Source organism: Phodopus roborovskii, unplaced genomic scaffold (genome assembly GCF_943737965.1).
Source record: "Phodopus roborovskii unplaced genomic scaffold, PHOROB, whole genome shotgun sequence".
NCBI classification, from domain to species: domain Eukaryota; kingdom Metazoa; phylum Chordata; class Mammalia; order Rodentia; family Cricetidae; genus Phodopus; species Phodopus roborovskii.
Window position 1 is genome coordinate 113,112 of NW_026125470.1, and position 18,733 is coordinate 131,844.

The 18,733-nt window shown below is 35.9% G+C and overlaps 1 protein-coding gene across 1 annotated transcript; it reads left to right on the forward strand.

Moving 5' to 3' along the window:
• Positions 1-5,662: 5,662 nt before the first annotated feature.
• LOC127215517 (olfactory receptor 2B6-like) lies at positions 5,663-6,613 on the forward strand. The gene has a single exon (XM_051175933.1). The coding sequence runs from the start codon at positions 5,663-5,665 to the stop codon at positions 6,611-6,613; it is 951 nt and encodes a 316-aa protein (XP_051031890.1).
• Positions 6,614-18,733: the final 12,120 nt, after the last annotated feature.

Here is an 18,733-nt window from a genome sequence, read left to right on the forward strand (position 1 = left end):
CTGAAAAAGACTGCATATGATTTTCTGTTTCTTTACTTAACAAGACAGAACAATCATAACTAAAAACTCTTGAGGTAGCTCCCCTACCATGTCAAGAATAGTTTCATTTTATTTGTGGTGGTGTTGGCTTTATTCATCAGTTACTGGCTAGACCCTCAATTTCTTCAAGGTGCTGATTCAGGCACGATATAAATTATTTTAATAGTTATTTTCTTGCAAAATATAATGTAGTTGATTTGTGAAAAAGAACCACAATACTTACAGAATAAAGCATCAAGTAATATGTTTCATACCTTTCCACTCTTCCTGTTGTACCTGGAGTTGAAACCAGAGCAAACACTTTCTTTGACCTACACCACTGGTCTCTTTTTATTTACTTTAAAAACATTAAAGATCTATTTTTATTCATGTGAATGAATCTGTGTGAGTATGTCATGTGTGCACATGTGTCTACAGATGCCAACAGAATGTTGGATCACCTAAACCCAGAATGACAGGATTACATGAACTCAGGTCCTTGGAAGAACAGTAAGTACTCTTAACCACTGATCCATCTATTTATCTCCTCCTACTTAATTTAACACATTTCACTAAGTTGCCTAGACAGGCCTTGAATTTGCTGTCCTTAACCAGCCTCTCAAGTAGATGGAGGTCAAACACCTGTGCTATTAGGACAATTTCTTTTTTTATTCTAATTTTCTGATGTTCAAGTAATCCTTTCAACCAATCAATCCCTAAAGGTTTCTATGTTTTTGGTAGAGACTTAAAAGATATGTGCATCTACTTCTGTACTTTGAATTAATGGTATGTGTTCTGAGTTATGTCTGCCTCATTACCAATGTTGATATATTGTACACCTGTCACTACTCAACCCAGAACTGTTGTCCAAGACTAACCATGCCAACATGGATTTCTTGTGCTGTTACTCTAAGGCACTATGTCCTCATTCCTCAATTTGAGTTTTGGCCTTTTTTGACACCAGTTATGGGGTTAGAGTTAGATATTTTCCTCCCTTGTAAAGTCCATATTTTAATGAAATAGGTGAATTATCCAATTCTTATTTTATATGTTACAGATATTTATGTGCTACGTACTTAGTGACAATGACACATAAAGTATAAAACATCAATGTTACAGAGGTTGTCACCTTCAAAGGCAATGATAAATATTAGACAAAAATCATTACCCTTTTGGGTGGAAGTCTTGTTTACTAATACTACATGAAACTTGACTTTTATTTGTCATCCTACAACACAAATCTATATGTTGTTCTTTTGTCACTCTTAATATCTGCTAGTTCGGTTTAACTAAAATCATGCTGAAACTGAATACTCTCTTGTACAGAGTTTTAAAACTTGTCCTGTCCTCAAATGCACTGGTGATGAGGTATGTGCAGATAGAACTTGAATAGCCACCAATCCCATGATTTCCCAAATGACCTGCACCAATTTCAGATTGATAATTGTTGGAGCATGAATAATTTCAATCCCTTTATAACTTGGTTAGCAATCTTTATTAAAGATGGCTATGCTCTCACAGTTAGATGATAAATCACATTCCTAGATTTAGCAAAACAAAATTGTTCATTTGTTCACTGAAAGATATATACAAGTCCTTTCAACAACATGTGCTCCTAAATGTAACTAAAAGTATAATTGTTATTGTACATCTTCTGTTCATACATGGAGAGAATAAATGCTATGTGAAAAAGCATGAATGTTAGACAGAAACCAGTCACACATAGTAAGAATTACATGCTGCTTATAGCCAAAATTTCAAAAAAAAAAATTTCAAAAGAGGGCAACCTGACTGGAAAGAATATCAGGGAGCACTGAGAGTCAATGACAGCAGCTAGGGGGCATCTTCAGATTTAAATTTACCCTTAAATCTGGAATTGCCTTCAGTGTGTATTACACACACACAAAAAAGTTAGATTAGCCAATAGAAGAGTCACACAGACTTCAATAGCTTTCTAAATAACCCATGCTGCTATTCTTCATATTTTCCCCCATGGCCAAATTTCTTATTTCCATGAATTCTGCTTAATTGCAACAGAGGGACTGGCTCCCTAAGGTCAAAATTTCTAACATATAATGCACTAGTCTGCAAGTGTTAAAAGATAGATTATAGGCAAACATGACTTACAAAATAAGAAGAGTCGATTTTGTGGTGAGAGATACAACTAAGGTTCAGAGCTACAAGGAACTACAGAAAAATCATTGACTTAAAAGAGAAAAATGAAGCCAGCCTAAGAAGTGAGGTACTCAAGGAACCCTAGACACACCTCCCATTAGGATGAAGAGCCACTATTCTAAAAGAGGTGATCTTATTTTTATTTATGTTTTTCAAAGTACTGCTTAGTGAACTGTAATGATAGTAAAAACATTTATTTTGCAAGTAGTGGGTATAGGCAACATGGGAGAGAGGAACAACAGGGATTAGGATTACAATAAATTAAAACAAAATCATCTTAAATTTGAATGTCATGACTATGATATTGAGTTTAGATTGATTATTAGTTTCACTCATCAGGAATAGCCAAATGAACAAGAAAGTTATGCCTGGTATTTCTCCTAAAGTATTATTTCATAAGAAACCAACATATACTTGGGAAATGATTAAAATAATCAAGAAATTGGATCCCTCTTTACCACAGTCATAATTCTATATGTGTTTTAATTCAGAAAGAATGTCCATTGGGCTTTAAGGATTCTACATTTTTTATTTGCACCACTTACCCCTTGTAAATGCTCTGTGAGTTTATTAGCACTCTAGTCATTTGGCAAAAAGCAAAACATTGAAAAGACAGGTTACTAGGAGCTTCCTACCCAGAGAAATACGACCAACCACCTGACACACAACTAAGTCCTTTTCTGCTTGAAAGTGAAAAAAAAAAAACTCATTTTTTTTTTCTATGAAAGAAAGCATAAGGGAAACTTTTTTGAATGATTTATGTCAACTCTTCATTTAAAGTAGACCTAATTATTATTTTCTAAGTAAACATTCAAACATACCTATCTTAGAAACTGGCTCTGAACAATAAAAGCCATTTTAAAATTTTTCTCAGGAAACACCATTGAATTTAGAATATCTTAAAATGTCTTTTTGCTTTGCCTTAAAATTAGTACTGGATCATAACCTTTAAAGAGGTAAAAGTCATGTTTGGCTAAGAATAAAATGTTGCCATTTCCAGATATTCTATATTGTCCAAAGACCATCCATGGAGACTATATGTCTTACACCTCTCCTTTTATGAAATATTAGCTCTCATGCTTAACTCAGCCAAATCTGAAGGGAATGTTTATTGGTATATGCAAAAGAAATACTTGTTTTATCACCATATAATCTGGTAACTCAAATTATACTTAGAATTTTCATCTCCTCAATTTATCAAATAGTTCTACTTTTATCTATTATGAAAGTGATGAACCACAAGGAAACTGGTGACCAAAACATTCTTTGCCATTATGGGATAGTAATCAGTTTAAAAATTTTTACTTTGAAAATTTTGTTTTGTTCTGTCTCTACTATCTCATCAAGCGATTGAATTTTTACAATATCCTTCCTAGGCAGTTTTTCAGTTATGAGGGTTATAAAGTTACTAAGATGCAATGCATGAATGCTTTCTCAAATCCAACCAACAGCTCCCCTGATGACTTCATCATGGTTCCTGACAGAAAAAATTTAGACTACATTGCCAAGCATTACAAACATCAGTAATAAGGACTACAATGATTCTTGGAGAAGAACTATGATTAATCACAACTATTGTAATTGATTAATAGTAAAAATATATAATCAGTAAATGAAAAGTGGAAAAGAGGAACATAGTTATAAAATAAAATTGTTAATAATATGAAAGGCAAAGAACACATCATTTTTTTCATATTTGTGTTTTCCTCATGCTTTCTATTGCATATATCTCAAAAACATGAGATCCCTTCATCTTTTATGTGCTGTCTGCTTCATATAATAAGATATTCTGAGATAATTATTTTTTGTTGGATGTACAATAACAGCATGTAAGATCTGACAGAACTAGAGTGGAACAAGTTTATTGGGGTTCTGGAGAGGTGGGAAGAGAACTCAGGAGATAATGAGTAAAGGGTGAGAAATTTCAGTGAAACAAGAGAGATAAGCATGAGCTCTATCATAGAAAAGGGGTGCCTATGGGTGAAAAGATACCCTCTATTATTGAAAAATGCTAACAGAGCTGATATAACATGTTTTCAACAAAGTTATAAGGATATAGGGTCATATGAATAAGTCACTATATTTAGTCATAATGCAACATAGTTTTTAATTATTTTATAGACAATATGTACAATGTTGTCAAAAATAAAATAATAATAATAAAGAAATTCACTTAAACCTGTCCAAAATTCTACAGTAAATGAAGGGATAAAATTATACATATCATTACCTTGAGATAAAAACTATTCCTAAATTACATTAAATATTATCTCTACAAAAAACTTTTACCAAGAGTTACTTTTGTATGATAATTATTGATATCTTAACAGTAATACTGCATTTATATAAACTTACACTTAAAGTGTGTGATTTGAGTAATTTTTTTCATATTAAACCATGTGTTTATTTTATGAAAAGGAGAATGAACCACACAAAGAACACAATGTGAAATCAATTGTGTATGTGTATATAGTCAAAATTTTGGTGACTCTCACAGCACAGACAAGCATAAGAGTTTTTAAAAATATTCTTCACAACTTTTCCCACTTTGCTGCATAAGGCTGAATATACAAGCATACATTCTAGCTTTGAGAAGAATAAATGAAAGTAAAGCATAATTGTAAGAAATTATGTGAGAACTTCCTCATGTGGGAGTGTGACTAAATGGGAAATAATGAGACCATCTCTGGAAACTTACTTTTGTAGTTTCAGTTATTTGACTGCCTGTGTATGTGTGTATTTACATGAATAACAAACGACATATTTTATACTATCAGTCTTAGTGACATTAACTCCTAATTATCCTGTGACTAAACATCACTGTGGATTAATTCCACATACACATTGTCCTGGGTCCTTGAAGTTTTATCCATTGTTTTAATTATAATAAGCAAAACCTCTTTAACTGATATGCCATTCATAGGTAGCAATTTCCACCTTAAATAATACAAATTATTATGAACCTGAAGGAAAATAGGCTCAATTAAGAGAAATAACAGTCAAAAATATCTTGATTAAATTACAAATTTAATGAACCTTCAGTGAGGTTTTCATTTTCGTCTGTCTTAATAGGTCCAACACCTGAAAACAAGTACCTTATAATATTTATAATACTATATTTACTTTTCATAATTTTTTGTTTTGCTTGGGAGCTTGGGGGAAGCAATGAAGAGAGACAGAGTTTCACTCTGCAGTCCATGCTGGATTCAACCTTTCACGTCACCATACCTTGTTCTAATTTGACTTTCTAAAACCATTTACTTCTAAAACTTGTGGATAAAAGTACAGCTGACAGACTATACAAGCAAGATGTTAATACTTTTTTCTTGTGGAGGAAATAAAATGAAATTATTCATGATCTTATTTGTTTCAGAAGTGCCTATCCAGTTTCTTTACTACATGAAACATTAAGGATAACCAGGACCTCAAAACTCTACTATTGATATTTTCAGTAAATGGAGTTCCAACAATGAGAAGGCTCAATAGCACCTCTCATCACACAAATGGCTTTGTTCTGGTAGGCTTTTCTGAATGGCCCCGACTGGAAATGGCTCTCCTTGTGGTAGTTTCCATCTTCTATATACTGACCCTCTTTGGGAATTCAGCTATTATCATTCTGTCCCGCATGGATCCTAAACTTCACACCCCCATGTATTTTTTCCTGGCTAATCTTTCCTTTTTAGATCTCTGCTATACTACTTCCACTGTTCCCCAGATGCTGATAAACATACAGAGCCATAAGAGAAGCATCAGCTATGTGGGATGCATAGCACAGCTGTTCATCTTCCTCAGCCTGGGATCTACAGAATGTGTGCTTCTCTCCATCATGGCCTTTGATCGCTATGTGGCTATTTGCCAGCCTCTACGTTATACAGTTATCATGCATTCTCAGCTATGCCAACAGCTGGCAGCAGTAGCCTGGATAACTGGTTTCAGCAACTCCTTGGTGCAGACAGTGTTGACTTCTTTGTTGCCTCGTTGTGGCCAATTCCAGATAGAGAATTTCTTCTGTGAGGTACCTGCCATGCTTCAGTTATCATGTGTTGACACCTGGGTCAATGAGGTAGAGATGTATGCTGCTGTGGTTGTCATAAAAGTTATCCCCCTTGGGTTAATTCTTTTCTCTTACATCAATATTGTCAGAGCAGTCATAAGAATACAATCTTCTGAAGGTAGGAAGAAGGCCTTTCAAACATGTGGGTCTCATCTTCTGGTGGTCATCATGTTCTATGGCTCTGCCATCAGTGGATATGCATACATGGCACCCAGGAGCAGCTCAGCTAAACTGAAGGGCAAGCTTTTGGCACTCTTCTATGGACTCATAACACCAATGCTGAACCCACTTATCTATACCTTGAGGAACAAGGATGTCAAGACAGCTGTGAAAAAGATACTTGGAAGAGAACAAGAGCTTAGGTGAAAGCAGGTCCTATTGAAATCCTTGGTTCCACAGTAGAATTACAAACAACCATCATTCCTCCAGCCAGAAAAATTGAGCCTGAGGAGGTGACTACTTGTTATTGCTTATGTGTAATAGTCAAATAGTTCAACAAGTATGGGAAATAATACATACAGGTTTGAGGAAATACTAAGTTTTGTTAGTAAATATTGTCCTGGAAAATGATTGTTTTTTAAATATTCTTTCTTAATACCTAACACATTAAATTGATGGGAGGAGTATTTTAGCAACCTTTTTAAAAATGTACAAAGGCACCTACTTGAAATTTAGTCATTTTGAGCCATAAACAACCAAAGTGAAACTATCATTTCCTACTTCCAAATATTTTTATTTATTATTAAATATTTTATTTATTTATTAAATATTTGTATTTAATAAATATCAAATATTTATATTTAATCTTTTAATCAGTATTTTGAGGTTATCTTCTTAATGAATGAGTGGCTATGGTAATGATCTGCATTGTTGTGGAACACAATAATAAAAACAGGATCCCATTAAATCCTTCTGACTATGCTACTTGCCTGATCTACTAACAGTCTCCCACAGAATATATTTTTAATTTCATGTTGCAATATGTAATAGATTTACTTCCATTGTGATTTTTCTGTGTGTAAGGAACAGAGCACAATAGACTGAAGAATATAATTGTTTACATGCTCAAATGATTTTTTATTCCATTTCTTAATAATACATAGCAATTATCACTCTATGTAATTACCATTATAATATTTGTTATTCAACAATACCATGGTTATTATTAGGCTAAAGTTAGTACCTTTTTTCCAATATCTTTGGGGGAAATATTGCATTTATTTTATTTATGAGGAAGTTATGAGGAAGTTTTTAAAATTTTTTATTATTATTTTTCATACAATATATTTTGAGCATATTCTTTGCCTTCTCCCAACTCCTTCTAGGTCATCTCCACCTCCTTATCCACCCAACTCTCAAAAGGGATGAAGCCAACTAGATCACATTGGATGAGCTTTTGATATGTTTTTTAACTTTCTTCTTATTTACTCTTTGTCTTTTACAACATGCGTCTCAATGCCATTCATTTCCCCATCCCTTCGTATCTACCCTCTGCCTTTGCATCTCCTCCCACCAAAATAATATTTAAAAGAAAGAAAAAAATGAAAACTCAATCTTGTCATGGAAGCTATAGTGTGACATAGAGAGTCATATAGTAAACCCTTTTATCTATACATCTTTACTTATAAGTATTTATTCTTCATTACAAAGACTCATTGGTCTCGCTTGAGACCTCCAATTTTTGCTATACTAAAGATGCTGTGCCCTCACTGGGACTCCTCTTGGATATTCTATTGTGGAGATCCTGCAGCTTTGAGTATGCAGGACCAGCCCCTGCAGTACTCCAGCAGTGAAGGGTGGAAGTTGCAGTGTGGTCTTGAATTCAATTTGCAACTATTTTTTTTTCTGTTTCATTTATATTTATTTATTTTAATTTATTATTTTATATGTCGATCCCAGTTTTCTCTCTCTTCCTCCCTCCTTTCCTCCCTCCCTCACTTTTACCCTCTCTGCCCTCTCACATGCACCTTAACCCCCTCCCCTCCCATCCCCCCACCCCAATTCCATATGTAGGGGAATGCCATCCAGTTGGGGTCATGTAGATCTGACAGGTCATTTGAAGTAGGGACTAGGGCTTCTCTCCTGTCTATAGATTAAGACGGTAATCCCTCCATGGGGGATGGGTTCTCAAGGTCCTTTTGGGCACCAGGGATACATCCTGGTTCCACTGTCTGAGGTCCCTTAGACTGCTCAGTCCTTCTGGCTGAGACCCATATTCAGGGGGCCTGAGTCAGTCCCATGCTGGCTTCCCAGCTATCAGTCTGGGGGCCCGTTAGCTCCTCCTTGTTCAGGTCAGCTGTCTCTATGTGTTTCCGCAGCCTGGTCTTGTCCTCCTCATCTGCATCTGGGTTCTAGTTCGACTCAGTGTTTATGTATGGGTGTTTGCTTGTTTCCAACAAGTATTAGATGAGGGCTCCATGGATAAGTTAGTGTTGATCTCACTATCTGGGAAGGGCATTTATGGTAGCCTTTCCACGAAAGTCAGATTGTTAGTTGGCAGCAGTCTTTTAGGTCTCTAGACCTTTCTTTGGGTTCAATTTTCTCTTCAAGCCAATATTGGCTCCCTCTTTTATGTTCTCTCTGTCTCTCTGTCTCTCTCTGTCTCTCTCTGTCTCTCTCTGTCTCTCTGTCTCTCTCTGTCTCTGTCTCTGTCTCTCTCTCTCTCTCTCTCTCCTGCACTTGAAGAAACCATCCTGAATGTGGTAACCCAGTCACAAAAAGAGGAACATAGTATGTACTCACTCATATATGAATTTTAGACCTAGAGCAAAGGATCACCAGCCTATAATTCACACCACCAGAGGAACTAGGATACAAGGTGTATTTTAAGAGATTCATATAAAGTCCCTCAAGGAAGCGGGAAGGGACAAGTCCCCCCAGAGCACAGAGGAAGTGGGGGGGGGGAGTTAATGGAGAGAGAAGTAGGAGAAAGAGAGGGGGAGGAGAGGAAAACACGTGTGAATTTGCAACTATTTTATTGAGAACTTTTGCATCTATTCATAAGGGATGTTGCTCTGTAATTTTCTCTTTTTGAGGGATCTTTGTGTGGCTTCAGCACCACACAATAGTGGCTTAAGAAAAAGAATTAAGGAATGTTTCTTCAGTTTCTATTTTGTTCAATAATTTAAGGATTCTTGGCATTAGTTATTTTTCTAGAGTCTGGTTTTGAATTCTATTCTGAATTCATGTGGCCCTGGGTTTTGTTTTGTTTTGATTTTGATTGCTTTACTTTTGTAAGTTTGTTTTGTGGTTGGTTTTACTCTTTGGGGTTTTTCTTTTGTTTGGGAGACATTTAGTTACTGCTTCTATTATAGTAGGAGGCATAAGTCTGTTTAAATTGTTTACTTCTTGATTTAGCATTGGCATGATATATAATACATTCATTTTTTTAGGTTTTCAAATTTGGTGGAATACAGATTTTAAAAGTATATTTTATGAGTCTCTGTGATGGGAGATGTACTTCCATATGGTATGAATTTATGTTTCTTTTATTGGTTGGTGAATAAAGCTGTTTTTTTTTATTTTTATATTTTCTTATTATCTTTTTATTATATTTAAATTAGAAACAATCTTATTTTACATATCAATCTAATTCCCTCTCCCTTCCATTCTCCCATACCCCCATCCACCATTCCATCCCATCCTCCATCTATTCTCCAGGGAGGATGAGACCTTCCAAGAGGAATCATCAAAATCTGTCAAATCATTTGGGGCAGGGCCTAGGCCCTCCTCCATGTATCTAGGCTAAGGGAGTATAGCTCCATTGGAAATTGGCTCCCAAAGTCCATTCATGCACTAGGGATACATTCTGGTTCCACTGCCAGAAGACCCATAGACTTCCCAGTCCTTCTAGCTGACACCCATGTTCAAAGGGCCTGGTTTGGTCCTTTGGTAGTTCTCCATCAGTCAGATTGGGAGTTTCTGCTTGCTCAGGTCAGCTGTTTCTGTGGGTTTTCCCAGGGTGATCTTGACCCCTTCCTTTAGCACCCCTTCCTCTCTGAAACTGAATTCCAGGAGTTTGGCTATGGATCTCTGTCTCTGCTTTCATCAGCTACTGGATGAAGGCTCTAGGATAGCATATAAGGCAGTCATCATTCTCTTATAGGATAAGGGCATTTAAGGTAGCCTCTACACTATTGCTTAGATTCCTAGTTAACATCATCCTTGTGGACCTCTGTACAATTCCCTAGTGCCAGATTTCTCTTTAAACTTATAATGACTCCCTCTATTGATGTGTCTCTTTTCTTGCTCTCCTCTATTCATCTCTCCATTCAATTTTCATGATCCCTCATGTTCTCCTTCCTCCCACTCCTCTTCTTCCCTCCTCTTTCTCCTACCCACTCCCCTCCATGCTCCCAATTTGTTCAGGGGCTCTTATCCCCTTCCCATTCACCTGGGGACCATGTATGTTTCTCTACAGCCCTCCTTGTTTCCAAGCTTTTCTGGAGGTATGGATTGTAAACTGGTAATCCTTTTCTCTGTGTTTAATATCCATATATGAGTGAGTACATACCATGCTTGCCTTTCTGTGACTGTGTTGTCTCACTTAGGGTGGTTCCTTCACGTTCTACACATTTGCCTGAGAATTTCAAGAGCCCATTGTTTTTTGTTTGTTTTTTGTTTTGTTTTGTTTTTTTATTTTTTTCTGCTGAGTAGTACTCCATTATGAAAATGTATCACATTTTCTGCATCCATTCATCAACTGAGGGGCATCTAGGTTGCTTCCATGTTCTGGTTATTACAAATAATGCTGCTATGGACATAGTTGTACAGATGTTCTTGTATGAATGTGAATTGTTTTATTATTATTATTTTTAACTTTTTTCATTTACATTAGAAACAATCTTATTTTACATATCAATCCCATTTTCCTCTCCCTCCCATTCTCCCATACCCCCACTGACTCCCCTCTCCCATCTCTCACTGCCCCACTCCCCATCCACTCCCCAGGGAGAGTGAGACCTTCCATGGAGGATCATCTGTCTGTCAAATCATTTGGGACAGGACCTAGGCACTGTCCCTTGTATTTAGGCTGAGAGATTATCACTCCACTGTGGGATGAGCTCCCGAAGTCCATTCATGCACTAGGATAAACTCTGGTTCCACTGCAAGAGGCCCCATAGACTTCCCAGGCCTCCTAACTATCACGCAAACTCACGACCCTTAGTTCAGTCCTATGCTGCTTCCCTAGCTGTCTGGATGGGGTCCATGAGCTCCCACTTGCTCAGGTCAGCTGTTTCTGTGGGTTTCTCCAGACTAGTCTTGACCCCTTTGTTCATCACTTCTCTTTTTCTACAACTGGATTTCAGGAGTTCAGCTCAGTGCTCAGTGTGAATCTCTGCTTCTGCTTCCATCAGCTATTGGATGAAGGTTCTAGGATGGCATCAATCTCAGTCTAATTATCGGGAAAGGGCATTTAAGGTAGCCCCTTCACTACTGCTTAGATTGTTAGTTGGGGTCATCCTTATAGATCTCTGAATATTTCCCTAGTGCAAGATTTCTATTTAAAACTCTAATGGCTCTCTCTATTATGGTGTCTCTTTTCTTGCTATCATCTACTCTTCCCCTGACTCAACCTTCCTCCTCCCTCATGTCCTGCTTCTCCCCTTCTCTTTTCCCCTTCTCAGGTACACTGATGATCAAGGTTGTTGAGTACTTGCTTAAATGTCTTTTGGTCATTTGAAATTCTTCTGGTGAGAATTCTCTTTTAGTTCTGTGTCCCATTTTTCAATTGGGTTATTTTATATTTTGATGTCTAGTTTCTTGAATTCTTTATAAATTTTGGAGGTCAGCTATCTATCACATTTGGGATTGATGAAGATCTTTTCTCATTCTAAAGGCTGTTGTTTTGTTTTATTGATAGTGTCCTTTGCTTAGGGTGAACTAGCATGGGTAGGCAGGGGAGGAATTCTGGAGAGCTTGCTCTGATGATGAGGGTGAGGCAGATCTGGTGGGCTGACCAACCCTGCTACCATCCAGGCCCAGGACCAGGGCTATGAGTTGGAACACCCCAACATCCACCCCATCTATGATCTGCTGGAGCACATGAAGGGGCTGGTCCTGCATCTCCAAAGCTGCAGGACCTCCATGACATAAGCAACAGTAGGATGTCCAAGAGGATTCTCAGTGAGGGCGCAGAAGAAGCCAGAGGCCTCGAACCAGACCAATGACTCATTGCAGTAAACACTTGCAAGTACAGCTGTGTGGACGAAAGGGCACACTGTGTGACTCGCTGATTCATACTTAGCCTTTTGCATTGAGACTTTCCCCCTTTATTTTAAATTTTATTTTGTTTGGTTTTGAGATTGAAGAGGCAAATGGCAGATGCAAACTGATGGGGAAATAAATGGGATTGGGATGATTATGTGAAATCTACAATGAATTAATAAAAACATCTATACATGGGCAATCTCCATTTGCTACAGTATATGTAATTCAACTACCTGTGTGTATGTAATTTGGATTCAACTATCATTGAAAACATAGAGATCTAGGAAAACATGTTTTTAAATAGCAACCATGTACCTCTCCTCCATTTTGGCTAATGACCTCATCAAGATGGAAGCAACCATATGACTGGTCATCACCTTTACTAAGGTTAAAGAGTACATGCCATGTGACTTAACCACCATCTTAAGTTGAGCTCATGAGATAAACAATTATAAAATTTTCTAGACCTACTGGGTTCTCTGCTTGTCATTGTCTCTCCTTTTTAGACTACAGAAGCAACAGTTCTCCAACATATTTTAGATTGCTATGAATTTTTTAAGATGACAAAAATTTAAGGTTATATTTGCTACAGCATGCTATGTATGTGATTCAACTCTGCTTTATAGTACAGAATCTGTCCTATAGAACGATAAAAAATTTGTAAGGTTATAAAGGTCTATTCAGATTAACAAAAGATTTAGAGATTTAAACCTAACTACTTATGTCTTTGCTAATTGTTCAACACTGGTCTTCTAGAAAATTTAGATGAGTAATGATGTATATTTGACAAATAGGATATATTTGATAAATAAGATTTATAAATTCCTAAGGTATACTCAAGTTCACAGTAATTATAGTAATAGCTTTTTTACTTTGCTCACTTTGTTAAGCTTTAGATATTTGGATAAACTAAGTCATATAAAAACTGTAATATTTTATAAGGTACACTATAAAAAGATCAGTAAAGTTGCCAGTCTCCCTATGAACTGTATTTATAATTAAAAGTTTTACTTTGTAATTAATATAGCTTCAATTGGAAACTGTTATTTTTTTAATGTTCAGTCTTAGCGAGAATAAAGCTGTAAAACTCCTAATCTTATTTTTTAAAAAACTAGAAATGTATTATAACATGTTAAAGATAGTTAAGACATGCAAGTTGATAGTTCACTTTATAAATGATCAAATTCTTTAATGTGCTCAGAATTATATTTGTAGCCATGCTAAGTGCTAAAGTAATTAACTACAGGAATAAGCTTTATTTAGCCTCCTGTATATGTTTTCAACATGAAACCTAAAACAAGTAACTAAAAGCAAGCAAAGTTTGTTTAGTTTAGATATACTTAATAAATAATGGTCCTCAAAACTTTCAGAGATCTATTGGATATGGCATTTAAAATGTTTAATGGGAAAAGTGTCCTGTAACTTGCAGATACCAAAGTCTCCAAAGATGATGGGGCACAATGAGTCAAACTGGACTGTGGTAAGAGTAACTATTGAGAAAACCTTTCCCATGCCTTGCATGCAGCCAAAGCTCCACAAAACTGCACATACTGGGGTTGATTGCTCTATTCTGCCTGTTCAAAGTAAGGTCAGTCCCCCAAGTGTCTCCTCTACATAAAATATCTCTCAGATCAGGGTTTAACAGCCAAAGGCCTGTGCTATTATGTATGACAGCTAAAGATTAAATACTATCCTGTATGACAGCTGAAGACTGGCCACTTCTGCCCCCAACAAACCCATGGAAGCCTTGGGCAACAGGTCTAGATAAGTCTCTCTTATTTTAATTGACACATAGGTCATTTGGATTATACATCAGCTATAATTTATCTTTCTCAGATCTCTCGTGGTATTGACGACTAGGCTAATGATAGCTTTCTACTTTAACAGCATCAAGCATTCTAGCTCCTCCCTCAAGGCTTTTGGCTGCCTTCTTAGTTCTTTTTATAAGTAAAAATCAGGCCGGCCTCACTGGAGAGCTAGCTACTACTAGGTCTCTGGTTGATAAAGGCATAGTTTATCTTGCCAGCAGACTCTGAAAAGAGATAAGCTTACAAAACAGGTTTCAAAGTAACTTTCTTCCTGTTCCTTTGTGACACAGTTTGTTTGTTGAGTCGTTGACTGTTTATAACTGTGGCAATGAGAACATTTTCTGTAGAGATTTAAATGCAGATTTAAATTTGCCACATAAGAGTTTTCTTGCTTTCCCCTCCACTTACACTCTACTTTTTTAATTACTCTTTAAGATATTTCCAACTAAATCTTCTTATAGATCACTGGTAGTATCCATGAACTAATATTACTACTTATATGATAGAAAATAATCTCATAGAAAATAATATAGCTGACAGTAAAAGAATGATCCATTGTCCCAGCTAAGATTTCAACAGAATCTAGCACCTGTCTGTATAACAGTGACACAAATGTTATGAGAGTAACCAACCACTTTTAAAAATTAGATTATGGAACCCACACCCAACAGTGCTAAAGAACATAGAAATAAAATTACTCTTAATGACAAAATACAAAGGAAAAAAAAAAGAAAGAAAGAAAGAAAATTTGACCCACCAAACCTGTTCTCCTGAAGTCGTGATGCGATGGATATTTCCCAAGTCAGACAAGCCAGGGTAGCTCATCATCACCAGATCAACCAGATTTTTAAAAAAATAATTATTCATTCATTCATTCACTAATTATGTATACAATCTTCTGTCCACATGTATGCTTGCAGGCCAGAAGAGGGCACCAGATCTTGTTACAGAAGATTGTGAACCACCATGTGGCTTCTGGGAATTAAACTCAGGACATCTGGAAGAGCAGCCAGTGTTCTTAACCTCTAAGTCATCTCTCCAGCCCAATACTTTTATTGCTAATATATACTCAAACCCAGAATATGCTAATATTTAATGCTGATATGTAAATCATCAAAGTTAAAATATAACACTATTAAAAGTTATGTGATTATTTTAATGTAAATGTAATATAAAGAAGTGAATTATAATAAGAAAATCTAAAATCTGACAGCTATATCGATTTAAAATATATCTGTTTTTTGCAATCAAATTAACTTAGCTTAAAGTCATCTTTTATAATTAGTTACAGGTTACTTGAACAATTATCAAAATGGCTTTCATGTCAGTAATTACCTAGAATGCAAACAGATAAAATTATTTGCTATATCTGTTAGATGGGTAACTGAAGGGATTCATCTGTAAACTGCAAGGACTCTCTTGATTTGTTGGGACATTTGGACATTAAAAATGAAGTGTTAGAAGAATATATTCCTTGAAAGAGGAAGCAAAAACATAGCTGCAGTAGCTAAACTTCAGACTTTATACTTAAAACAGACTTTAATTTTTTGAAACTGTAAAAGAGAGTCATTATTTAATATTAAACAGTCAATTCAATAAGAACAGTGGAAGCATAAGGTACCTAGGCTTAGAGCATCTAAATATATAACTATGAATGGATTTTAATGAAGAGAGGGACTGGAACACAGAGATAAAATAGCAGGATCTTTAACCATCCTGGACAGATTATACAGAAGAAAGGAAAAGGCAGATTTAAATCATGTTGCATACCATGATACTAGTTAGCATCTAAAAAGCAATCCTTCCCTCGACTTGAGAATACACATGGACCTCAAGTGTCCACGACATGCTGTCTTAGTTTGCTTTCTTTTGCTCTGATAGAACACTGAGAAAAACAGCTTAGAGGGAAAGACTTTTATTTAATCTTATACTTCCAATTAACAGTCAATCATCAAGGGAAGTCAGAGCAGGAATCTAGACACAGGAACTGAAACAAAAACCACAAAAAGCATGGTGCTTGCTGGCTTCCTTCTTGGCTCATGTTCAACTATCTTTTTTTTATAAAACACAGGCTCATCTGACTAGGATCAATACCACCTGTGTACTCTTGTCCCTCTTTCATGAATTAAAATCAAGAAAATTCTCCACACATGTGCCTACAGGCAAATACAATGGAGGCAATTTCTCTATTGAGGTTCCTTCTTCTCAGATGTCTGCTTCTACTTTGTTTCAATTTGTCAAAAACTAACTAGTACAAACATTATCCAGTATAAACAAAGTTTAGGACAGAAACTGTCTTAAGTAATAAAAACAATGTCAAAATTATTTAAGTATCTTCTCTGATCACCATGGCACAACACTTAGAATTAGTAATAGGAGAATCTTTGTAACAGTCACAAACAAGGAAATTAAACTGCATATTCCTTCACCTACCCATTAGCCAGCAGAAAAATTACAATAAAAATTTTAATAAAAGGAATGAGAGTAATAAGTGTGCATTAATACATGTGCCAAGTAGTCTAAAACAAATTTAATAACAATTTTTTGAACCCACAACAACAACAACACAGGGAAACATAACATAACAAAACCCTAAGAATACACCAAAAAGCAGGTCTGAGAAGGAAGTTAATAGTACCAAATATCATCAAGGGGCTGCAAAAAGGTGCCTCAACTGTGAAGGGTGCATACAATCTTTGCAGAGGACCTGAGTTTTATTTACTTTATTCTCAGTTCCCACCTGGGCAACACCAGCTCTGCTGAATCCAATAACTTGCTGGCTTCCTTGGGCATCTGCATGCATTTGCACACAGACACATATATGCATTAATAAAATACAATAAAAGGGTTTGTCAAAAACTAGAGAAACAATCACTAGAGAAACAATCAAGCAAAGATGCTGCAAATGTTAAGAATTATGGTTGAGTCTTCTATTTTGGTCTGCTGGTCTGTCATGCTTTTTGAATACTGAATACTTCATACTGTCTCAATTCTTACATCTTTGTATTAATTTTAAATTAAAAATTAAAGTGCTGTAATTTTGTTTGAAAAGTGTTTATCTATTGAACTCTTGGCTCATTATCCTCCCTTTGATTTTAGTTAATAATGTTGGCTATGTAACCACATCCAGCCTCTTGGAATCAGATACAAAGGGAAGGACCTAGACCCTGCTCCAAATGATATGACAGACTTTGAAGACTCCCTGTGAAGTCTTCTCCCTGGGGAGCAGAAAGGGGATGAAATGGGGGTTGGTTGGAGGAACAGGTGAGGACAGGAATGTGCAGGAACTGGGATTGACATGTAAAACATGCTTGCTTCAAATTTTAAAAAATTACAAAAAAAATTAAAAAATAAAAAAAGGAAGAGAAGCAGTGAATAGTTTGTAAAATCTATTGTAAATGTAAGTGTGTAATACCAGCAAGTTAGCAATCTAACTTTAAACAGGGCAGTCCTGTGAAAATTTACTTCAATCAATTTCAGTAATCAAGCTTACTTTTTAATGTTATTAATGGATTGTGTAATTTGACATTTGGTTAAAGATAATTAGGGTGACTTTTACATTTAGATTTATATGGCTTTAAGAAACACACTTTCTCCTCAATCTGCCAAATTTATAATTTTATAAGGTCTTTTACCTCTAAGTATCCTAGTTATAGAAATGCAAGTGAACATCATTTCACATTATTTAAACATTTAAAGAATATTATAAACTAACTAGAGAAGGATGAATCTGAGAACCTAGGAATTCACTATCATTTTATACTTCCACAAATTTCCTGTCTGATTCTTCCTGGAAGGGAATGGATTTCTAAGATCACCTGATTTTTAAAAAAAATCACCTAATATTCTGAATACAAATGTCAAATCTCAGGAATCACCATCTAATGGACATAACTTGATATGTAAAATTGAAATTTTAGTGAAAAATCTCATTTAGCAAAAACACAGGTTGTAAAAAAAAAAAAAATCCACTATCAGACCCACTGGAGCCGACCAGTAAGGAGGGAAAAACCCAGGTGTTTGGCTTAGACTAGGGCATTACCAGGAGACCTTGGTTCAAGGATAGAGGAAATCATATTTCACTAGGTACACATGAACACACTACTAAAGAATGGCTCAAAGACTTATAGCTAGCTGTAAACACACTTTATACAAAAGAGACCAACCAATAGACATATTTATTCTAATAAAACAAATCCAGAATTCTTAATAAACGAGTAGCTATAAAAAAAATTGTAGGAGTCTTGATAACAGCAAATGTCTTCAGTTTATTAGATAATGTGATTATCAGGAAGAAAACATCTGTCTAGATGGTACATCTCTGAGTGTGATAACTACAGGAGTGGTTTTATTGCTGGTAGGCTCCAGAGAGGTCTGTGAGTTTGGTTTTGGATCATCTCTGTCAGGGTGACCTTGGATAATGTATCTGGACCAGCACCTTCATATTAGTGAGAGCAGATTGATATCT

Excerpts from the sequence above, each read along its gene's own strand:
- LOC127215517 (XM_051175933.1), top strand. The coding sequence starts at position 5,663 with ATGAGAAGGCTCAATAGCACCTCTCATCACACAAATGGCTTTGTTCTG.